General features: G+C 43.9%; 1 protein-coding gene across 2 annotated transcripts in view; it reads right to left on the bottom strand.

Moving 5' to 3' along the window:
• Positions 1-385: 385 nt before the first annotated feature.
• The window catches only part of NEURL1B (neuralized E3 ubiquitin protein ligase 1B), a 316,674-nt gene continuing 292,009 nt past the window's right edge, over positions 386-25,050 (bottom strand). For both annotated transcript variants that reach the window (XM_053298414.1, XM_053298415.1), the window contains exons 2-5: positions 16,095-16,655; positions 8,710-9,417; positions 6,923-7,048; positions 386-5,445 (exon numbers count right to left, since the gene is read on the bottom strand). In XM_053298414.1, the coding sequence (XP_053154389.1) occupies positions 5,201-5,445; positions 6,923-7,048; positions 8,710-9,417; positions 16,095-16,655 (1,640 nt within the window). In that variant the 3' untranslated portion in view covers positions 386-5,200. The remainder of the gene's footprint in view (positions 5,446-6,922; positions 7,049-8,709; positions 9,418-16,094; positions 16,656-25,050) is intronic.

Raw genomic sequence — 25,050 nt, 5'->3', positions numbered from 1 at the left:
CTTCTAACCATACCATTGCAAGCTGTAAAATGGGAGTTAGGGACCTGCTTCCTAATGCAAGTGTTTTAGAATATAGGCTAGGAAATATTTAGCCCTGACTCTACTGCCTTGTTCACAATCTTGAGAAAAGTAATCTACTTCTCTTTTTCCCCTTTTCATCACTGTTTTACCCAATCCTCTTAGCCACAGCACCACTAGCAGCCAGCTCTGCATTGTACATGGGAGATTTGACACGCAGCAGTGGTACAACATGTGCAGGGCTAACTCTGTAACAAATTGTGGAGCTACAAGGAACTTGCAGACCAGAATTAGCTACTTCTGGGATAATGATACAGACATACCCCAATGCTCTGCTTTACTCTTGATCCACTTTAGGCCAGTGGGAATATGTACAAGCCAACATTTTATTTGTTTCATAAACAGGTAAAGTTTTATATTAATGTAAAACAGACCAAAATAAAAAACAACACACATACATACATACATACATACACACACAGTACAGATCACAATGCTAGAGAGTATTAACACATAGAGAAGTGCAAACTTCCCTCCCCAAATGATTTGCTTTGAAAGTCTATTACAGAGCAATTAAAATCTGGTTTATCTTAGAATGTGATATTTAGATCACAGTCATGAACCAGAAAAATATCACGAAATTTTAGAAATCTGGAAACTTGGGGGGGGGGAAAAAGCTTTTATACAAAGAGGAAATGGGGAGGAGAATGGCAGCAAAAAACCAATGAAAACATACAATTTTCACTCCAATATCAAAAAAGCAAAGTTCTTGGTGAATACATAAAATTCTAAAAAACTACCAGCCATCTGTGTTAGGTTCTTCCCCCCACCCCTCCATTTTGTTTAAAGTAGCATTAAAAAGGATAAAAAGTGCACAGACACCCTTATAAGGCACAAACAGATCTTCTGAACAGACTTTTTAAAAAAGAGCAATAACAAGAACTAACAAATTTCTAAGTAGCCTCCATTTCCTAAAAGTCATTTGTCAAAGGGGTTTGAAAATGTCTTGCGAGACCAGAACCAGTAGAGCTGCGTGTCCACTAATGTGCTTTTCCCAACCTGCTTCACAGCCACACTTTGACCATGAATGTATTTAGGGTCTAAGCTTCTGGCAGATGCTGCTCCCTTTGGGAAATCGGTTCCAGTAGGAAGGACAGAACAGGACACTCAGTGTCCTATTTTGTACCTGTGGCTCAGTGCATTTTATACCACCATCTTAGGCCTGTACATTTCTTTTAAAAACACAATTGCAATAGCAGCTACTAAAGCAATAGTCAGACAGTTCAGTGTTTGCGTAGGAAACTAGTTCCAGACCAAAGGTGCAAGGCAAATCTTCAATTAGGTTTTTGATTTGACATAGTAACTGATAGAAGCAAAGCAGCTCTGTAAAAGAAACCAACATGCTCTTGAAATGTCCAACTCAAAGTAAACACACAGTGTTAGCAGCAGAACAGAGGAAATAATAAACACCCACAAAACTCAACCAATCATTAAGTTGCCTCATGGTTTTAGTACTGTCAGCTCTGCAAAAATGTAAACCTGTTCGCTTATTCCTGGCGAGCTTCTCCAGCTGTGACTTTAAAGACTAAACAGTGTCAGCTGCTGCAAAGAGATTCCATTTAAATTCACTCTGATTTATGGCTGTCATCTTGCTTAGTGGCATGTTAGGTATGCAGTGTGGAATTAAGATGTTAGGGGAATATTCCTGCCATATCTGTCACACCAAGGATTGGGGTGCTAGAATCACACAACTCAAACCCAACTGAGTCAAGAAGCCTCTTGGAACACACTAGCCCCCATGCCAGTCAGAGGGCAGCAGCCTCTGTGGCAAACAGCAGAAGGACAAGGTGCAGGGTCTTCCTGGTGTGGCCCAGGAAGTTTCCAGTTTGAATAAAAACCACTGGTCCACACAGCCATATTTCTGAAGTGATAGCTACAGCTCTCATATAATAGTTTAATGGTATGAAGTCACCACTGCAAACAGAGCAGACTTCATGCACAGAGCTTATGGTCACACTGTCACTTCTGCTGATTGGTTGAATTGGCCCTCCCTTCCCACAAAGTCTTTGCAGCTGACTGCCCAAGGCTTTCCCAATGCAGTCACATCTAGTACACTCTCAGTCTCTGTCTCCTCTGCCTCTTAAACCTGCTCAGCTTGCAATCATTAGCCTGCATGCTTACCAGATCAGACGTTAATACCAGCAAAAGCTTAAAGGTGCAAAGGGTCATGCTGCAGCTGATGCAGACACCTCCTGAAGATGAGCTGCTTTGCAATGCAATCTAAACCAGACCATCTCTCCCACTTTCTCCATGCTGTGCATGTAAGCCTTGTCTTTCCATGGTAATGACTGATGGATTCTGATGCCAGTTTATTACATGAGTGCAGAAGAATTAAAGTTACAGTGTTTCTGGACATGCTCTTCTCTTAATATGGTGCCTTCAAACAACTCTCCCACCACCCAGCAGTTGCACCCTATGTGGGTAGCCAGTCCTCTGTAGTGACTCCTTACACTGTGAAGCTGGCTCTTTGCTCCCATGTGGATTCATGGGGAACAGCCGGTTCTTGGGAACATTTGAGAATCTACTGCTAAGCATCCTGCAACATAATGTTGCCTAAAACTACCCTAAAGTTGAAAAGAAATGGTCTTTCCTCCTGGACCAGGATCTTGTCTGCACCTCATAGAAACTTGGAAAGGGGAGGATCAGTTGACTTGAAACCTTTGAAGTACCTTTACTTGTGCAATATAGAACTAGCCAATCACAGTGTTAGGCTGCAGGGATTGCACCAGTGGCATTCAACAATTTCCAGCTCAGCCCTTGAACACTGTGTGCACACAGGGAGAGTTACTGCATGGAACTTTATAAAAAATAAATAAACGAAACCTAAGCTGAAGCTTTTCAACAAAAAAGATGCTAAACTAGCCACGAGATACAACTGATATAGCCATAGGAAACATAATCCATGCGCCAGTGAACTTGGGGTGTTTTGATATATACTGATTCAGCCCCACCGAAGCCATTATAACCCTGTAGCTTAACTACAATCCTTTGCCTACTCCATGCTTTACCAAAGTCTGCATTGGCTTCTATATAAAGCACAAAGCCCTATAGTATATGCAGTCCAGCCTACTGACAGAGGGAGCACAATGGCTTAGAATAGCTGTACTGTGCTAGAAGAGGGAGAAAAGGCACGGCAGACCCATGGTCCAGGGCTAAGGGTCAGTTCTGGCACTGTCATGAGAAAGAATAAGTTTTCCCCTCTTGGTGCCATGGTGCCCCTTGGATCCTTCTGTGGGATCGTATGAGTTCCTGCCTCAAAAGTGGCTCACAGGATCAGATGAAAAATCATCACCTTAAATAAGGATTTCATCTTTAGGCAGTATTAACTGCACACTGGAATGTAATATGCTATCAAGATAGGCACAATTGTCACATTTTTATCTACTTTATTAGCAGTTCTTCATAGCAGACTCCCACTAGTCAGAGAGGGACAGGCTTTCTAGGGTCACTAGGGTTTCATGGCCACAGTGATATGATTCAGCTTTGCAAAGCCTGATTAAGAAGAAAGAATCTGCAAATAGGCCAAGCCGAGGTTTTTGCCCTCATGGTACCTCTTTCCTAAACTGCAATGTGTTTTTCAACATCGTGTAGTTTAGTACGGTCTACCACGATAACCAAAAGTCACTTATCTTTTAAGCCCTAGCATCTAATAATAGTTTGCAAATTCTTTTTTGAACAGACAATGCTGTGGGTGGTTATTTTTTAATTCAATAAGATGCATCTATTGTGGAGTCAAATGCAACTTCCTGGAGAGGAAGAAATGAGAGCTCCCACATTGCTACATACTTTGCTGACAAAACCCCTGGAGAGGAATGGAGGAAACATCCATCACCTGCACTCACAAAGCACTAATACTTGGGAAGTCAGAAATCCTGCACTCTCCATCAGCCGCCTCTGTAGCTGTGTGGTCAAAAGGAAGCTTTCACAGGTTGCAGCTCACAGATGCCCGAGTATGATCATTCATAACCTCCACAGCATGCAGTAATGTTTGAACCACAAAGTTCCTCTTCTGCACGCAAAGGGTTACTATTTACAACAAATTAAGCTCTCCCCTGTTCAGTACAACAGCTCGAAGCTTCAGCTCATGCCTTACAGAGGAAAATGCCATTGTTTGCCTTTTGCACTAGGAGAACATTTATAGTTTTTTGCCATACATACACAGTTGTGATTGACTGTGCACTCTGTATGCCTCTTCGAGCCTCCATTTCCCTGTCATCACGCACCAGGCAAATGTCCTATTCTTGGTTTCACAAAGTCACCATCTTAAAGACGTGAGCCACTGAACTGTGAATGAGTAGGCTGCATTGGAACAGTGGAATTGAAAGCAACAGAATACAGAAAGCGTTTGTTAATTTATCCCCTTTTGGGTGGTGTTTCAGCCAATTGGATAAAGAGATTAGCAATCTTCCCCAACACACCCACTGACCCATGCAAGACTTGAGATGAGCAGCCCCTCCCCCCCGTGTCCCCAACTTCCCCCCACTCTTTTATAGGTGACAGAATATGTTTTGCTCCCTGCTACCACTTTGGACCTTTGCTGTGAGTGCAAGCTCTTCCTTCTACTCACTCCCCTGGCTCCTGAAACTGCCTGGGGAGCTACCTAATTTGTAACAGGCTTCTTGATTATTTATTTATTTATTTATTTGATTTATATACCGCCCGATTATTTCTATACCGATTATGACAGGGGAAAGTGTACACAGAAATTAAAACGTGCTGAAATAACAGACATCTGCAACAGCTTTCCAGAGACAGGATAGCTGCATGTTTTAATGAGAACCACTGCAGAAGACAATTTGGTTTTCCTTTGGGAATCCACATAGTGCAGGTATTTACAGCTCAGACTCACCAGCTTAACCCATGAGAGCAGCATCTTTATGAAAGCTCTTCCCACTCCGCAGCTGTACCTTTAGCCTCTACCAGGACCAGAATGTTTCCCAGTTCACTTAATTATCCCTGATTTGTTTCTACTGGTCAAAGCATGGAAATATAGACAAAAGAGCCACTCAGTAACCACTGACCAGCACAATAACCCATAAGCAGGGACGGTAAGGTGTGGTAACTGCTAATAACATTCTTTCTCCTCCCCTCACCAGTCACACCCTAAAGGGTTTGGGTGAGGTTAAGGACGGTAGATTTTAATGATGTCTTTGATGACCCGTCGGCAGATTGGGCAGCAGGCATTGAGTTGCTTCTTCAGCTTAAGACCGCAGGTGTTACAGAGGCACATGTGTCCGCAGGTGTAGATGACCACATCCACCTCATTGTCAAAGCAAACAGTGCACTCCCCGTTCTTGCTGCTGGTGGGCTCTGGAGGTGGGAACACAGGAGACACTGGAGGGCTCAGAGGAGAACTAGGAGCAGTCACTACAAGGAAGCGGGAGAGAAAAATTTGTCAGGACGGTTTCCCTTTCACTTGAGCCTCTAGCTCAGGCTGAAAACAGACAATAGTTTTGTTTTTCAAGAGAGCTGAAGCTGGTTTGAAAGAAGGACAGCTGCTTTTGGTGTTGTGTATGCTCACCCCACGTTTGCTTCAAGCGGACAGGTTTTTGCACTATTGCAAAAACCTCTTGGACAGAAGTGACAATGGAACAAAAGCACACAAAAATAGTAGGCAGTCACATCCGTCCATTAGAAACAATCCAAAGACCACAATCTGGTAATGTCTTTATTAGGACCAACCAAAACAACACAAAGATTTAGGCAAGATTGCACGTTCCCCAGAATTCTTCATCAGGCTGGATGTTAAGGAAAACAGAGTGAGTGTAGGGGGGGCCTTGACGGAATCCCCCAAACCTGCAGTTTAACTCTCTTGAAACGGAGTGCATGTGGATCCGACCTTTGGCTGTACAGTAATGCCAAACTGTGGCTTACATCCAGCAACCTGCCAGTCCAAGAGTGGGCTGCCTGCAATGTTTTCATCCCATTCTAAACATACATTATCTAATTGCTTCTCAAGAAACCTATGAGTATGTTGTTTATAGCAGGACCGTGTTGTATTTTGGGGTGGTGCACACAACTGCCCAGAAGGAAGTAAGATGGGGACTGGAGGTTCCCGGGGAGCACTGCTTCTGGCAGATGTGTCAGGCGAACTCACCAGCCTCTGGTTCCTACACCAGTTCCTGACCTTCGCCTGAGATTCCAACAGTAGAGCCCCAATGCAGCTTCTCCCCACTTATTCCAATTCTTCCAGAAAGGGCTACATTGCAACCAGGATTAGGTGAGGAGGTATCTACTCTTGCTCATGTCATCGATTTTGAAAGATGCATTTATGCAGTCATTCTAATTTCCCTGTGGTTCAGTTTCCTCTCCTGAAGGTGGTCTGTATGTCATCTGCTTCTTCAGGAAGCACATTTTGAAGTGGTGACACTCTTAACATCTAGCAGGGGGAGAGCTGTTCTCTCTACTCAGCCCAGCATTGTGTCTCTCTAGTGGCAGTTGCTGGTGTCTTCTCTGTGTGTGCGTGCTTAAGATTATGACTCCTGTTGGGACAGAGAACCATTTTCTCATATCCTTTGCTATGTAAACTGCTTTGAGAACATTTTGTGTTCAAAAGTGGTATATACCTATTGTTAAATATTTGCTTATGATAACTTCATGATGTATCATCTATTTGCATTAAAGCCAACACTGCACTAAACAGAAGCCTTGGGAAATCAAGGCACTCTTTTCTTCTAGGAAGAAACAAGAAAAGGTTCTGTATACACTGAGCAAATAGCAACACATTTTCTTCCAGAAAGGGCAAGACTCAACCTGTACAGTTTGATTTATTTTGCTGGCCAGGTACTGGGAGTGTGTATTCAGATTCCAAGCATGTAAAGGGGATAAGCAAAAGGTCCCTTACCCAGGGATGACTCAGAAGCAGAGGAGGATCTGTTGACACTGAAAGCCATATCTGAATCACTGTCATACTGTGAGCCTCCAGGGGATCCTGAGGGGGAGACAGTCACGGGGCTGGACTGCACAGTGCCTGGAAATACAAATACAGGTTCAGTCAGCTTCAGGGGTGGGGCAGAAATCTCCCAGGCTGAATGATGAGAGTTGCCATGCATTTTATCTCAATTACACTCTTTACAAAAGACTTCCAAGTCCATTTTACTACTTATTAGCATGTTGATTTCTTAACAGAAAGGAAGGAAGGAGGAGACACAGACACCTGTGTTTCCTGCACTGTTTGGGCCAGGCACATTCTGTTCCTACTTCATATAAACTGTGAGGGCCACAATTTGACTGTCACAAAGAAGGCTGCAGGCAGGCTGATACCTCTTTGTTATGTGAAGTGCTGGAGATATGGCCATAGCTCAGTGGCAGAGCATCTGCTTTGCATGCAGCAGGTTCAATCCCTGGCAGCATCTCCAGGAAGGGCTGGGAAAGACTCCTGCCTGAAACCTTGGAGAGCCACTGCCCATCAGTGTAGACAGTTCTGAGCTAATGAGGACCAAGAGTCTGACACAGGATAAGGCAGCTTCCCACGTCCTGAGCACTACAGTACATGGGGGGTGGGGAGTTGTCTGTTTGCCTGTATATTCAACCATGTTCCTTATGCCGCCCCTCCCCCAATCCCACTGAATCGTGACTGTGAACACGGACTTTTCAAAAAGAGAGTCAGGACCCCAAGATAGAAGGTGTCAAATTACTGAAATGTACCTTAACCCCTCCTAGCCACCTGGATGCAGCCAGATAAGAAAGACAGCTAACAGCAGCTATTAGTCATGACACCTAATTGAAACCTCCATGCTGAGAGGCAATATGTTTGTGCTCTCAAAACCAGATGCTGAGGGCCAACAACAAGGTATAGTAGCCATTGCCCTGAAGCATCCAGTTGACTACTCTTTGGAGGAGAACGTTAGAGCAGTAGAGGGACTGGGGGCTGGGCCTGGAAGGCAAGGCTTTCACTCTTAGGAGGACAATAAATCGAAAATGATGGCCTCTTCTAGGAGGCACCTTAATAGTTTGATCTATGCACTGAGAAAGTGGTCCAGCGAATGTGGCACAACCCCTAAGCAAACCTAATGCTGGTCACCCTGGCCTCTACTTGGAAGGATGGTGCTGTGCAAGGGCCCTAGTACCGCTCTGGTCAGATGCAGGCAAGATCCCCCATCCATCCCACACTGAATGATATCCTGGGGGTCTTTTTGGCCAAGAAACAATGGAGGCCAGCTCAAGCCTTCACAAGTCTCCATGAATAAAAAGAAGATAAAGGATGCCTGACAAACAGGGCAGAGTCAGTTGGCTGCCCAGCTTCCCATGTCTGAGGCCATACTTCCACGGTGCAAGTCACTGCTTAAGAACATAAGAACAGCCCTGCTGGATCAGGCCCAAGAAGGCCCATCCTGTCCAGCATCCAGTTTCACACAGTGGCCCACCAGATGCCACTGGGAGCCCATAGGCAGGAGCTGAGGGCATGTCCTCTCTCCTGCTGTTACTCCCCTGCAACTGGGACTCAGAGGCATCCTGCCTTTGAGGCTTGTACAATGTGACTTTTGTTGGTCCATAAAGTCAGGCGGCTACAGAGAGGCAGCAGTCCATATAAACTCAGAGGAATGTCAGTGTTCCTCCAAACGTCTTTAAAGGGCTCTCATAAGCATTATTTTGTCTCATTTATGTTATTTCTGTTTGAGCAGCACTTACCTAGTATTTTGAGCTGATTGATTACACCATGGATTGTGAAAAACACCCAGAGAGACTGTGAGATGTCCACGCACATCAGCATCCCACGGCTCATCCCGTTTATTCCGTGGTGCACTTCTCCATTGGGCAAGACTACAAAGTTGAGGATGTCGCCGTTGTTGAGGACTGGGAATCCTCTACAAACCACCCAGTACTCCTTGCGATCCAGAAGAAAGTCTGGATCAGCTGGGAGCTCATTTGTCCGTAACGTGCCTGGATCACAAGAAGTGATGCCAAATGTAAGGGCTCCGTAATAGGGCAGGCCCAGGTGTCCTACTTCCACAAAGAGGCTTTCGCCAATGTGCAAAGGTCGGTCGGAAAATGCCAAAGTTCTATTGCTCTCTTGCCAATTGGTGCAAGCAGACATCCGGTCCTGAGAAAAATTGATGTCAGGCCCACGGGTAAGGTGGAAATGTAGATCTGTATCTAGGAAGGCAGGCACAACTTGCGCAGGCTGCCGCCGGCCTGGACAGCAAGGAATGGTGTGGTTATCCGTCGGCAGCCCAGGCATGCGGCTTAAGTTCAGATTGGCAATTTTGGCCACCACTTGGTTGTTCTCTAGTTCGTTGTTGTTGAAGTTGGCCGAATCGTGACTGCTCTGTGGAAGGCAAGTGCTGAGTCGTGCGTTGCTGAGACGGGTGGAGGTCATTGTCTCGGCAAACATGCTGTCTGTGAACCAAGAACAAGGACAAGCTGTATTAGAGGCAACCTGGAAGATTGGCCCACCCTGGCTGGAGACTTGTTTTTCAGCCACTACTTCACCACACCTGAACATCAACTTAACTGGTCCAACTTTTTTTTCCATTTAAGTGGTAGGATTCCAAAGCAGTGAAGAATCCTTCCAGTCCCCACCACCCCACCCAAGAGAATTTGATATAAATGAGTCCACTGTCTAGAAAGGCCCCACCCAGTCTCTGGGTGTTCTATGCAGGGATCACGGCTCCCTGAGGGCCCCTTTAGCACTCACAGTAAGGGAGATCTAACCAACGAGAAGCCATTGTCTGCTCACAGATCTCTCCCACTGAATTGGGTGAGTAGATTTTGCAAAGGCTGCCTATTAATTAGAGAGAGAGAGGAATATACACCCATCCCATGTCCCATCCTCCTCAGCCCGCCTCCTCTAGTCCCTGACAATTTAATTCACATAAGAGAACTAGAAGGAGAATGCATTTAATCACTTTACAGACCATTAATAATAAATTGTGTAATATGCATGCTAAAATAGCAAAAGTGACCTTTTAAAAATGTTTCAAAGCACACTAGACTCTTTGTTACTGACGGCCATGTGAGCAAGCAACAGACTCTCCCAGAACCAAGTCCCATCTGATAGCATCAGATGTCAAGAAAAGAGACGTTTCCCAGCTCAAGAGCACAAAAACTAGAGGCCGATTGATGGCACTCAATATTAGCTGCTCCTCTACATTTTTACTGAGCATTGGTATTGGGGGGAGGGGAAGAGTGCAGCATTTTAGTCAAAGAGACTTCAGTTATGGCATTAGATTTACTAGACCTCTGGTACTAATTCTCCCCTGAAGACTAGTTTGCAGATGGCAGCCTTAGACTTGATTTTCTGTCACACAGAGGGTTTTCTGCTGCTTCTGAACACATTTTGACATTTCTTAAAGGCTGCATTGCTTGAAATTCTTAAAACAGATGATTAATTCAAAGTATCAAAATTAAGTGTACAAATCATTTACAATTATGCTCAATTTCATAACCGCTCTCAGCAGTGGGTCTGGGAGGGAATTTGTTAAAGTAAAGTCTCCTCTGAACAGAACCTACATATAGTCAGTTCATGATTGGATTTCTCAGTTTAGGCAGCCCATTTTCCAATCAGCCAAGTAAAAAAAGCTTCACATTTACTACCCTTAAAGTTGAAACAGCTGCTCCCATAACGTACCAGAAATGTAAACTGAAGGGATGCTTTGTGAAGCATCTAGTTTCTAGACACCCTCTGGATGCTTCACGCACCTAAGCATGCTTCAGGCTAAGTCAGTCATGACTAAATCCCACTGTGATTAAGGGGACTTGCGTTAGTCATGACTAACTTGTCTCATTGATTTCAATGGTGCTTAGTGAATGGATGCTGCCCACTGTCTCTTAGGTCCATACTTTTAGTAACAACAGGATGAGGATGATGATATGCCCAAACAATGGCCTATTTATCAGAGTTGATATGAGGAGAAAACAACTACTGTATGCAGTAAGGATGTGCACAGAACTGGGCGGGGGTGGCTCAAGGGGGTGAGGGAGGGTGCACTTGCCCCCCCCCGGCGCTCGGTTTCCGTAAAAACAAGAAGAAAGGAGTGAAAAGGCTGAAAATAACCTTCAGTGAAAGAAGTGGTGCCTGACGTGTGAGGGCACAAGAGAGCAGTCATTCTGGTATTGCTCTCTTGTGCAGCACTGTCGCCGCATGCGTTAGACCCCACAACGGTGCCGGTGGTTCTGCAACATTAGGCTGTGGGGCATTCAAGCTATTGATTTCAGTGGGCTAAAGCACATCTACCTTCAATTTGGATGGTGACCTGTAATTGTGATGCAATGGTAATTGTCGCAGCTATCTGCAGGCAGCTCTGACAGCAGGCCTGTGTTGCCTTTAAAAGGGTATAGCTCAACATCAGCTTATGGTGGGCAAATAGGACTCAGCTGTGGATTCTTCCCAAGGGGCATGAGGACAAGGGAGCGGGGGGAGAAAGTGTCCTTCAGCCCCCAGGGTCTGGGGGAGCCCCCAAGGCACACCCTCACCCAGGACACCCCCTACTCCCAACCCTCCTGCAGTCAGTCAGTGGGTTTCCTGGCTGGGAGCGCAAGGCGCCCCCTCTCCCTCCCAGCCAGAGTTTCACTGAAACGCTGGCTGGCTCAGGGCTCCCTCCACCCCCGCCTTGCTCTGTCCCTGTCTCAGCACAGGCCACACCCCCTGCCTCTGACATGTGCTGACCCCTGCAATTTCCCCAAATGTGGGGAACCCGACTGCATAATTTCTGGTAGATTGTCTGTGCACATAGAAATCAAAAAAGAAGGGAGCCACCAGCAGGACCTTGTCCCTCAGCCACCAGTGAGCTCCCTACAGGCCTGAAAGTACTAATATGTGAACACATTGGTCTGTAAGTTCCTTGGGTGCAGGGACCTCTTTTCTGTTAATACACAGAAGCACCCTGTGCACTGATGCTTTGGTGAAAAGCTCAGGAGTCTGGCAAGCAGGCAAAGGCATAATCAAGTGAAATTCTAAAGACAATTCCATGTTACTTGGCAGAGCTCAGCAAGCCATGTTATGCTTGAACATTATGCAAGCACACTATATTATATGTGCATTACATTATACATGAAATATCTACATGAAACCGCTTGGAGAGATCATCAGAGGATTTGGTGCAGGGTGTTATCAGTATGCTGATGACACCCAAATCGATTTCTCCATGTCAACATCATTGGGAGAAGGCATAACCACCCTAAATGCCTGCCTGGAGATAGTAATGGGCTGGATGAGGGATAACAAACCGAGGCTGAATCCAGATCAGACGGAGGTGCTTATTGTGTGGGGTGGGAACTCAGGAGACAATTTTGATCTGCTGGTTCTGGATGAGGTCACACTTCCCCAGAAAGAACAAGAACACAGGCTGGGAGTGCTTCTGGATCCAAACCTCTCCCTGGTGTTTCAGGTTGAGGCATTGGCCAGAGGTACTTTCTATCAGCTTCAACTGATAGGCTAGCTGCATCAGTTTCTTGAGATAAACAACCTCAGAACAGTGGTACATATTTATTTATTTATTTTATTATTTATTCATTGAGTTTATATACTGCCTGACTCCAAAAGGCTCTAGGCAGTTCACAATTTTTTTTTAAAAGGCCAGACAGCACTCGCAGGACTCAAACCACCAGCAGGCTGGGATTAGAGACAACTGCTGGTAACCTCCAGACTTGACTACTGTGATGCACTCTATGTTGGAGTGCCTTGGTACGTAGTCTGGAAACTGCAGTTGGCACAGAATGCAGTGGCCAGGTTGGTCTCCAGGTCATTTCAAAGGTGATATTATAAATTATAAAGATCTAAACAGCTTAGGCCCAAGATATTTAAGAGAACGTCTTCTTCGCCATGAGCCCCATCGCCTCTTAAGATCATCCCAGAGAAGTCTGCCTGCAGCTGCAACCACCAGGTTTATTAAAATGTCTGGGAGTCAATGAGCTGAAAAGAGAGGTTGCACTGGTGGTTTAAAAATATGGTCTCAACATTGTGTGTGTGCTAATTTAAACCATGCCCACTTAAAAATCATTTGAACTAAATCCCATTAATGAATTAATTATGTCATTTATAGAGCATCACTTAGCATTCTTGCGGAAGCTAAATTATCTTTTGCGATCATGCCCAGATTGAGTTGACAGGAGTGCCAAGTCCTTCCTTCTAAATCAGCTCTGGAGCTGCCAATATATACAGCAAATTAATCCCAGAAAGAAAAAGCAGGGTCAGTTGCGTTGGCTTTATGCAGATAACCACACAGTAGACCAGAGGCATGTCTTGGCATTAAGTCCATGTTCTGAGAACAGTTGAGGCAGCAGATTACATCACAGGCAGCTCCCAAGTTCCCTACTGCTTTATAAACAAACACTCATGGGTTTGCCTGCAAGGGCAAAAACAAGTCCACACTCCTGGCTCACTGAGCAGTACCTTCTAGGGAGGTTGGCCAAAGCCAAGTTATCACCTGAACTCTGTGACAAAAGAGAGCAATAAATCTCTCCTCTAAATGGGATAGTTTCAAGATGACAAAAAACCTAATGCTTTGGAAAGGTTTCCAAACTCTTGGAAAGAGAATTACGACACTGCTGTCCCTGCTGGAGCCCTCTGATAAGCAGAGGAGCTGGTGTTTCTCTTCTGTCTAGGTGCTGTGCTTTCTAAAAAACCCGATAGGGCAGGAATGTAATGTGAGAGGCTCTAAGTGGCCCTCAGAGGAGATAATGGATATAAAGCCCGAGCTGGAGAGGAAGAAAAAGGACGCGCCTGGAGGATGAGTCACAGCACTCCACCAGACCATGGCGCACACAGCTGGTCATTTGTGGAGCCCATGCGTAAGTCAAGAGGCTTCACTTCCTTTGATCGGTCTCCTTGGTCCCTGTACACTGTTCCAAAAATGAAATCCTACTTCATGCTAAGGACACCAGTGCAAGGCATCTGTAGCTTTATTGAGTGAGTATATGCAACCAAAACATGTTTAAATACTTCTGTATGAATTCTACACATTTGTGGTTTGGAAACCTATTGCCAGATACATGCATCATTAGTGAAGGTTAGCTGATATCCAGAACAGCTGCATTAAACAGCGGTTTCCATTCAGACAGACATTTCCTTCAACATATATGTTTGTAGTAGCCTTCTGGGGTATATTGCTGCCATGTGCCATAATTCTAGCGCTTGCACTGGATTCACCAGCAACAAGAGTGTGCGGGTCACATACACATAGTTTACAGGGCATGGATAGAGACAGGAATGCTAAATATCTTCAGCAGTTTCAGGCTGCATAAAACGAGCTGTAATTCAGTGCTAGAGTATGCGCTTTGCATGCAGGAGTGCCTAGGTTCAGTCACCTGACATCTCTGGATAGAGCAAACGATACTGACCTGGATAGACATTGGATTCTGCCTTATACCAAATCAGATCATTGGTCCATCTAGCAGGACCAATGGTCTCATGCAGTAGAAAGCAGTTTTCCATGTAGGGCTCTGTGTATGTGTTTAGACAATATTGTCTGTTGCTGAATTCTGTGTGAAATAATACCATTACCATAATCCTTTTCTGCACTTGTATCTGCGAAGGACCCTTCTGATCGGCTGCACTAGTATGTGCCTTCTTGGCTCAGCAGGACACACACACACAAAGCTCTTGTGAGCATTTGCAAGGGAAAGTTTCTAGCTCTACTGCACATGGCACTCAAAAAAACTCTTTTGAAGTTTGTGGAGACAAAGAAATTGTGTGTGTGTATATATATATAAAAACTTACATTTTTAATACAAACATTTAAAACATTTGTATCCTGCCTTGAGCAGTATTGCACTTTACACACATGCCCAGGGAGCTCAGTGGGCGGCCTCACTATCACCGCCACCTGAAGGACAACAAGGAAACATCTGTGCCTCTAGCACACGGTCATGGCTTCTGTCACTACCAAATGAAAGGCATAAGGAATGGTTCTCAGAGAAGAAGTAAATAAAGGGTTAAAGAAGCCAAGAAAAAAACAAGAAGTATATCTCTGTGGCTTTTGCTTGCAACGTAACAGCCTCCATGAATTTTGCTGAGATCTCTTCCACCAAAAGTGAATTAGAGTAGTGAAAGAATTAAGCAGAAGTGACAGCAGAGGCTCCTATCATACTTCAGGGTATTCCCCAACTTGCTGCTCTGCCATAAAAATAGAAAATAAAGCCTACGAACTCCAGCTCACTTCCTCCTTTTCCACATCTGTTGCAATCAGGCTCTTTTCGTATTGCAAATGTGCCAAATAACTTCTGTCCAGAAACCATGCCAGGGCTGGCTACCAGGAAGGGGATTGGCTATTTATATGAGTTAAAGTCATTTGCACGTGCTCAGAGAGTAATGTGTAGAGACAGCTTTGAGAACAATGGTTCACAGGTGGTTCACAGGGCATTCCCTAGTACTCCCAGCAGCATGCTCTTCTAACATCAGTCCCAAAGAAAAAAATGAGTTTCTCTGTCCTTAACTGTTGAGGTCAGGGTAGGTATAAACTCTTTTCATACCTCATTTAGGAGGGTATTTCTCTTGCACAAGAAGTGACTGGATGTGGGGGAGAGGGGAGTAAATTTAGAATCTGAGAGTTAAATTTGCCAGTGTAATTAGTTTCATTTGAGTTCACTTACTCAAAATGTTTAAAGCTACTGGAGGGAGCAGGAGACTCTGAGAACCTATACAGTATTAGTTTTACAACTGGGACCCACTGGAAACCTATCCTCAGGATTTTCTATGGACATTCAGGCTTTCTGTGGGCTTTCAGGGACAAATTCAACCAAAAGGTAACCACAAAGCCCTTTACAATTATTTGTAGTTGTCTTGTCAGAAATGTCAGAAATTAAATTTGCTTTGTCCATGAATACCATATTTACCCGAATCAAAGATGACTCTGAATTTAAGATGTCCCCGCTTAAAAAACTGAGGTTAAATACAGGTTATGCCTGCATTTACTCGAAAGAACAGGACTCTGAATTTAAGACAACCTCCTGATTTCTAATATAAAAAAGCTTGGAAAGAACCTAGTCTTGGATTCAGGTAAATACAGTGTGTAACTAGTTTTGAAAAGCATCAGTATAGAGAACAAAATATTTTAAACACCCACAGATACACTTACCTAATATTTGCACTTCATGGGTGATTCCATAGACATCTATCAGTGCCCACAGAGGCCCGGAGACTTTGACGCCACAGTGGAACAGTATTGGCTCCTCCTCATTAATACTATAGAAAACTCTTCCATGGCGATCAACCCAGAATGCCAGGATGTTGTCCCTCACTGCAAATCTCTCTGGCAGAGCTTTGGCCCAGAAACCTGGCCGCGTCACCAGATCTGGGCAGGCATACTTTGGTATTTCATCTGCACTCATCTGTGATGGATCGTGCGTGGTGAAGCCAAAGCGCAATGCCCCACTCCATCCATGGTGCACAGACACCAGCCTGAGCCGCACTTTCTCATACAAGTGGATGGGTCGATGGGTGAAAGTGATGCCATTGCAAAAACTGTTCCTCCGGGTGGCTTTGCGGGAATGGGCATCCAGGCGTATGTTTTTCCCTTTGGCCTGGAAGTGGAATCGTGGAGGTTCAGTAATGGTGAGGACAGACCGCCTCTCATGGCTACCGTTGGGCAGTGTGTAATAAGGCCTGTGGGATACTGAGCGGGCCTGTTGACTGGTTTCTGCAAAAGAGAAAAAAGAAAAAGGCACCATTAGCAATGACTCAGGTAACCACTCTGATTTAGATTGCAACAGAAAGGGCTAAACTACAAATGACATTAAAAATGCCAGCCCTGACTGAACTAGTTTTTCTGTCATCAATCGTAGATGTGGTGGCCCAATCTAGATCAGAACCACAGCAGAGGGGTGAGAGGAGGCTTTAACCTGTGATGACTGTGATCAAGCTTACCCTTGCATATACACATTGCTCCTATTGATGGGAGAAAAACTAAGGCAGTCAAGGCTATCAGCACATTCAACGTCTCATGTAGTTCAGTCCCAAGAGCATTGCTTCCCTCCATTATATATCAGCTACTAAGAAGTACAGCCTCTAGACTTATGCATTTGGAACAATGCCTCCAGGATGAGAAGTTTATATTGCTAGTGTTCCTGTCTCCTCCACGCTGACATTTCCATCATTTAAACAGGGAAAGTGAGACCACAAGTTAGGAACTTGTCTTATGCCAACCAGAGGACCAGTCCAAGCAGCCAAGTATTCAACAATCCCTCACAGGCATAATCATATTTTATAATATTCCTGTATGGTGCCTACTATGGCACTAGAATGCTTTGCAACTCTAAAAGCTGGTTTTCAAACTGAGTTCCTTCAGACTGTCGGATGATGATGGCTCAAGTTTTGAAATCCATTCTGAGCACTGGGGTTTCTGGTCTAGTGCATCCATTTTACCATATCTGCTTTTTAAAAATAAAAATATGATGCCAGAGTTGTACCACAGAGCAAAATAACAAAACAAGTAGAATGCTGAATAAGGCAATATTCATAAAAACATTTTTAAGTAGTCTAATACACGCAAGATCTATTTTTAAAAACTGGCTCCTATGAAAGCTGGTGTGTTGTTTTTTTAAACTTCTCCTTATGAAAGGAACAGTGTAATGGCAAGTATTCAGTAATCATTTCCTTTTTAATTTTCAGTGAGTGATACACAAATATACGAACATGAGTAAAACAAGGTTAAAGCTTCTGCTCTAATAAGCCACAAACACATATACAACCATGTAGCTTTGTTGTACTAAGGTGCAAAAAACATGCAAATGAGAAAGAAAATTGTATGGGGAAAATTTTTCAGAATTTTAAGTTTTCTGGGAAACCCACATCTCTGCTGAAGTGATAATGTCCAGGAAAGGCTGTACCACATTATAATCCTTGAATATGGCTCTGGATCATTATCCTTCAACCCAGCTCCTCATACGGTTCCCCTATAAAATGGAAACCAGAAGGAAAGCAACCTCCTGGGGTTCATGGAGGGATGCACGAGGTAAAGAACAGGCTGTGACTAGCCCTGAGTTTTAGGGACAAAAGAGTCTGCCTATTGCAAGTGAATACTATTTTGTTATCTCTCTGTCTTCTCTACTCTAGGAATCCAGACAAGCTAGCAAAACAAAACATCCTCCAGCTATAGTTCATTGATAGATAGTAACAACAAATATTGGACCTGGAATTGTTAACTAACTACAGGGTGGGGATAGACTGGTAATAGACTTTCAACAAACATCACATAATGGGCTTTTGACGAGTGGATATTAATCTCAGAACAGATTTTAGATACTCCAGAGTGGTATGCCTCTCCATACATGACATAATTGTGGGGGATTTTTAATTTAAAAAAATCATCTACATTCACGTCAGAGAACTTCAAATACCCCCAAATGTGCAGCTAGAAGGAGAGTCTCAAATACTGGATATATCTCCCTCTTAAAAATACTAAACATTTGGATGTTTGCAATTTTAAAAAATCTGACAGTATAGAAAATGCTAACCGAAAAGGTATTCGCTGAACTTAGCAGCCACACTCTGAGCCACCTAGAATAACTATCCAGAGCTGGCCCAGGTTTTAAGAACTGCCCTCCAGGGGCTCCTTTCCTACCAAGGCAGGCCCTGGGAGAGTCATTCTGTCAGGCACAGAAGGGTATCGCACAGAGGTGGTCTGAGAGACCAGCAATAGCCCTTGGCAACTGTTCTCTAAGGCAGGCTCTTGACGCGATCACTTACTCTAGCCAACCAGGAATTTGCTCTTCTGAAGTAAAAATCTATCTGCTTCTTCCCATGTGACCTAAACACAACCTCCACTGATGATGTTCCCAAATTCGATGTCCAAGAAAGGCACTTCTGTTTGTACACAATTGGATTCTAAAATATCCAGTCCAGTGAAGCATTCTCATTTGCAGATCCTCAGAGCATTCCATGGGATCTCCCTGTGTCTCCAGACCTTTCTGTGAAAGCAACCTATCCACATTTACCTATTGAATGTGGTGGCACTTATGAGTAAACATCGGGGAGGAACAACCATTGGGCCAACGGGTTCAAAGAACCCGGGCCGCTGACCAATCAGGGGCTGCCCCCGCGTCTGACATCAGATGCGGGGCTGTGGCTAGCCCCTGCATTTGACATCAGACACGGGGGCGGGGCTAGCGGGGGCGCCTGCCGCGGCCGCACACGGGCTGGCTACGCCCCTGGTAAACATGCATAGAATAAGGCTGCACAACAGTCAGTTATATCAGTGTTGGTGAGAGAGATGTTTTACCTTCCCTTCTGATTGCCAACTGGCCAAGAAAGCACAGCCAGGCCCACTCCTATGTCTGTAACAGCAACTTGAGCTGCAGAAATCACCAGAAGCTTTTCATGATATGCAAGTAAGCACCTGTAGCAAGCATGACTTGTCCCCTTAGCTAAGCAGGGTCCACCCTAGTTGCATATGAATGAGAGTCTTGATGTGTGAGCACTGTAAAATATTCCCCTTAGGGGGTGGAGCCACTCTGGGAAAAGCAGAAAGTTCCAAGTTCCCTCCCTGGCATCTCCAAGATAGGGCTGAGAGAGATTCCTGCCCGCAACCTTGGAGAAGCCACTGCCAATCTGTGAAGACAATACTGAGCTAGATGGACCTATAGTCTGACTCAGTATATGGCAGTTTCCTATGTTCCAATCCTTGGCAGCGGCTCAGGAAGAGGGGTCAGCAAAAAATCCTGGCAACTCTACCTCTCCTTAGTAAGATCTTTAACAGACACAATCCCAAGCTGTGCTTCCCAAGAGGTTCCAGTGTGTCTTTATCATGTAAACACCTTGCCAAAGGATGACTGACTGACTGACTGGAATGATTGATACAGACATACAGGAAAGGAGCATTTAAACTTCCCAAGAGAAGCACGTAAACCATTTTCTGGCCCTCCCTAGGCAAAAGATTTGTTGGAAAAGCTGAAAAAAGCCCTGCAATCATAGGCACCTTTCTGTAGGTGAAAACAAGCTGTTTCTGGCCACAGCATCCGGGGAGTTCCACTTTCTTTACATTAACACCTAACTACATGGCAAGCTTGGAGAGGTGAAAAACAACTGCCCTTTCAGGGTTGTTTTCGGTTTTTTTAATCACTAATGGGAATAGCACAAGCACTAAATACTCTCTTTAGATGAGAAGTAAAAACAGCAACCAAACTTTTAAGATATTTCTTTTCATTGCATTTATCTTAAGAACAAAGAGAGATAGAAAACTAATGGGCAGAGATATAATAGTGCTAGCCGCCCTGCTGCCTAATGAATAACAAGCTATAGATATGCTTGATTGTAAACATTCTCAGGCATTCAGGCCAATGTAAGGATGTGATAAGGCCAACAAGCTCAGAAACAAAGACTGCCACACACAAATGCATTAAAGCCTTTAGCAAATATGCTTTTGCTATTGTGGCTACAACCTGCTGCCAGTTATCACTATTGGTATGTACAGTATATATTTGCTTTGCAGATAGCAACACATAAAGAAGGTCTGTAGATCAACTTATATTCCATACAATAATGTGCTAATATCATTCTGGTTCAGTATGAGAAAACCTAGGAGGACCAGAGTCCTCCACAGAATCATTATGGGTGACAATACAAGGACTGTGTTAATAGGGACATGCTATCGCCCTCTGAATCAAAACGCTGTGAGTGACCTGGAGTTGGAGAAGCAAATGAGAGAGGGATCAAAGAGAGAGTGATAATAATGGGTGACTTCAACTACCCACACATAGACTGGGTAAATTCACATTCAGGTAATGACAGAGAGGCCAGATTTCTAGACATGCTAAATTACTGTGCCTTAGAACAGTTAGTAACAGAACCAACCAGAGTGATGGCAATCTTGGACTTTTTCCTGAGTGGTGCCCACAGGATCTGGGGCGAGATGTCAGAGGTGCAGAACCATTGGGAAGCAGTGACCATAGTGTGATCCAATTCAGCTTATATGCGAGTGGGGAATTGTCAAGGAAGACCAACACAGAAGAGGAAACTTCTCAAAAATGAGGGGACTAGTGAAATTGAAAGGGAAAGTCAGGAGGGTGAAATCACTCCAGAAAGCATGGAACTTATTTAAAACTACAATAATAGAAGCTCAGTTGGAATGTAAATCAAGGAGGAGGAAAGATACCACCAAGTTCAGGAGGATGCCAGCGTGGCTAACAAGTAGAGTCAGGGATGCTATAAAAGGGAAGAAGACTTCCTTCAGAAAATGGAAGTCCTGCCGAAATGAATAGAACAGAAAGGAACATAAACTCTGGCAAAAGAAATGCAAGGAGTCAATAAGGGATGCAAAAATAAAGCATTTGAGGAGCATATAGCTAGAAGTGTCAAGAGGAATAAACAAAAACTTATTTAAATATATCAGAAGCAGAAAACCTGCCAAGGAAGCTGTTGGACCCTTAGATGATGAGGGTGTGAAAGGGGTTATTAAGGAGGATAAGGAGATTGCAGAGAAGCTGAAATGAGTTCTTTGCATCTGTCTTCACGGCAGAGGATACTGACCATATATTTATTTTATTTTTATTTATTGTTAAATTTATATACTGTCTTTCATTAAAACAATCCCAAGGCAGTCATACCCTCTCCAGAATTGAGTTTTTCAGGTTTAGCGGCTGAGGAACTAGGCAAATTTGAGATGACAAGGGAAGATGTTCTAAACTGTCTTGAAAAGCTAAAAATTAACCAATTGCCAAGGCCAGATGGCATCCACCCAAGTGTTCTGAAGGAACTCAAATGTGAAATTGCTGATCTCCTAGCAAAAATATGTAACTTGTCCCTACAATCAGGCTCTGTACCAGAGGACTTGAAAGTAGCCAATGTGACTCCAATTTTCAAGAAGGGATTCAGGGGGATCCAGAAAATTACAGGCCAGTTAGCTTAATTTCAGTGCTGGGCAAACTGATGGAAAGCATACTTAAGGATAAAATTGTTAAACATATACAGAACAGGCCCTGCTGAAGGAGAACCAGCATGGCTTCTACAAGGGCAAGTCTTGCCTCACTAACCATTTGGAGTTCTGTGAGAGTGTCAATGGGCATGTGGATAAAGGTGATCTGGTTGAGACAGTATACTTGGACTTCCAAAAAGCTTTTGACAACGTTCCCCACCAAAGGCTCTTGAGTAAACTTAGCAGTCATGGGATAAGGGGACAGGTTCATGTGGGGACTGGTAACTGGTTGAAGGATAGGAAACAGAGGGAAGGAATAAATGGTCCATTTTCACAATGGGGAGAAGTAAGAAGTAGGGTCCCCCAGAGATCTGTACTGGGACCAGTGCTCTTTAACTTGTTCATAAATGATCTAGAAATTGGTGTAAGCAGCAAAGTGGCCAAATTTGCAGATGACACTAAACTATTTAGGGTAGTGAAATCTAAAACAAATTGTTAGGGTCTCCAAAAAGGTGTCTCTAAACTGGGTGGATGGGGGACAAAATAGCAAATGCGGTTCAGTGTTAGCAAGTGCAAAGTGATGCATATTGGGGCAAAAAACCCCAACTTCACATGTACACTGATGGGAGCTAAGCTGTCAGTGACTGATCAGGAGAGGAATCTTGGGGTTGTGGTGGGCAGCCCATTGAAAGTTTTGACTTAGTGCACGGCAGCAGTTTAAAAAGGCAAATTCCATGCCAGAGATCATTAGGAAGGGGATTGGAAATAAAAATGCTAATATTATAATTCCATAAAAAATCTATGGTGTGGCCACATTTGGAATACTGCGTGCATACAATTCTAGTTATTGTACCATAAGAAGAATATTGTTTAACTAGAAAAGGTGTAGAAACAGGCAACCAAGATGATCGGGGCCTGGAGCACCTTCCTTATGAGGAAAGGCTACAGCATCTGAGGCTCTTTAATTTCAAAAAGAGACTACTATGAGGAGACATAATTGAGGTATATAAAGTTATGCATGAAGTAGAGAGAGCAAACAGCGACAAATTTTTCTCCTCTCTCACACTAGAACCAGGGGTCACCCCTTGAAACTGAAGGTCAGGAAATTTAGGACCAGCAAGAGGAATTACCTTTTCATACAACACATAATTAATCTACGGTATTCTTTGCCATGAGATGTGCAGATGGCCACTAGTTTGGATAGCTTTAAAAGGGGCTTAAACGAATTAATGGAGAATAGATCTATCAATGGCCACTAGCCTGGTGGCTATAGGCCACCTCCAGCCTCAGAGACAAGATGCCTCTCAATACTAGTTGCAGGGGAGCAACAGCAAGAGAGAGGGCATGCTCTCACCTCTTGCCTTTCCGTTTCCCAGAGGCATCTGATGGGCCGCTGTGTGAAAATCCTTGAGCTTGATCCAGCAGGGCTGTTCTTGTGATACAGATTCCTAAGCATTGGCTGTGAGGAAATGATTTCAGGACCTACTCCTCATCTATTTCTCACCCTCCAAATTAGTATTTTCCTCATTTTTCATAGCTGACCAACTACAAATGAATATCACAGCAATCAGCCATTGACCAGAACTAGCTGCTGGAAGAATGTATTATTATTATTTATTTACACAGTCAGACAGGTGTTATTGGCTGGTTTGTTTTAGACATCGAGTCTAAAACAAGGACCTGGGATGGCTGGATGTTATGGTCAATGTTGTTGCTGTTATAGTTTCCCCCAGAATTGCACTGTTTATTCTTTATTTGGTGTTTCTAGGTTTCTTGAGTTTCTCCTTCTATGCTTTGGTAGCAACGTCTCTGATTCGACTGGAATTGGAGATTCTGCCTGTGTTGTGTAGTTCTGGTTTTGTATCTGCTAATCTTCTTTGACACTGCTGTTATTTGCTGCTTTATTATTTCCAGGACTTCTCTAATCTTCCTTGAATCTAGGTTGTATTTTTGGATCAGATATTGTTTGGAGTTTTCATTCTTCAGCTTCTTGTCTTTCATATCTTTCAATTTACTAGCATCTGATCTAAGCCTGGAGATTTTATTTTCTAATCTAATCTTCCATTTAGGTATGTACTACTTCCTTTTTTTACAGGTCCACTGATCTTATATCCAAGCTCTTGTGTTGTTATTTTTGCTGCACTGTACATTAGTTGGTTTGTTTCTTGCAAATTCTTGGTTGTTATTTCTGCAAGTGCAGCATTGACATCTTTTAATGCCTGAGCAAGTTGTTTTTGGCAACTGTTTTTAGAGCTGGAAGTCGAACCCTGGTGGTTGTTTGGTTCATGTTCTCAGTTATTTTTTGCTTTAGTTCTTGTTGCTTTTCTGTTAAACGGCATTCGGGTTTTTGAGGTGAAGGCAAAGGGGAGGTTGCCTGGTTTTGATTTTGAAACAGTTCAGCAACAGTGGCATCCTCTGTTTCCAACACCTCCTCCACCTGCGCCTGAGCAACTGCTTCAGTTGGTGGTAATTCTTCTTCCATATCTTGAGCCTGTGTTGCTCTTTGCAGTTCTTCCAGCTCAACTCCTGTGAATACTTTATTTCTTATTATGAATCTTCTCTGGTCTGCTAGCCTTTGTTCTGTTATTTCTGTATCAGGATGCTTCTCTTTCCAAATTTGGTACATTCTTTTTAAATAACCTCTTCTAGTTGGACTAGACTTGCAATAGCAGATCATTATTTCCTTGTTGGCATTTTTCGTATATTTTTTCCGGTTAAGCGACGTTTCTTCCAGTAACCTTGCAGTCTCCAGCCCTGGTTGCTCAACTGAAGATCCTGAGTCCTGTTGCCCACTTGCCACCAGATGTCCAGGGACTCCAGCACCTGGCATGGTCCTTGTTGACCCGGGCAATGACCGATCCGGTATAGATTTATTAAAGTTACATCTCACCATATTGCTAATGGGAGAGGCACTCTTTGTCTGGCTCCTCTGGTGAGACCTGTCCAGTATGGTTGGACTTCTGGCATAGCTCTCACCTTCCTCAGAGCACACAAGCCCCACAACCATGCCAAGGTAGTGCCTCACTGGGGGTATTATTATTATTATTAATTCAATTTCTATACCACCCTTCCAAAAATGGCTCAGGGCAGTTTACACAGAAAAACAACAAATAAATAAGATGGATCCCTGTCCCAAAGGGCTCACAATCTAGTGTAGTGGAGAATGCTTAGACAGACAAAGCCT

This window comes from Hemicordylus capensis, chromosome 2 (genome assembly GCF_027244095.1).
Source record: "Hemicordylus capensis ecotype Gifberg chromosome 2, rHemCap1.1.pri, whole genome shotgun sequence".
In the NCBI taxonomy this organism is placed as follows: domain Eukaryota; kingdom Metazoa; phylum Chordata; class Lepidosauria; order Squamata; family Cordylidae; genus Hemicordylus; species Hemicordylus capensis.
This window is presented reverse-complemented; position numbering and strand designations above follow the sequence as displayed.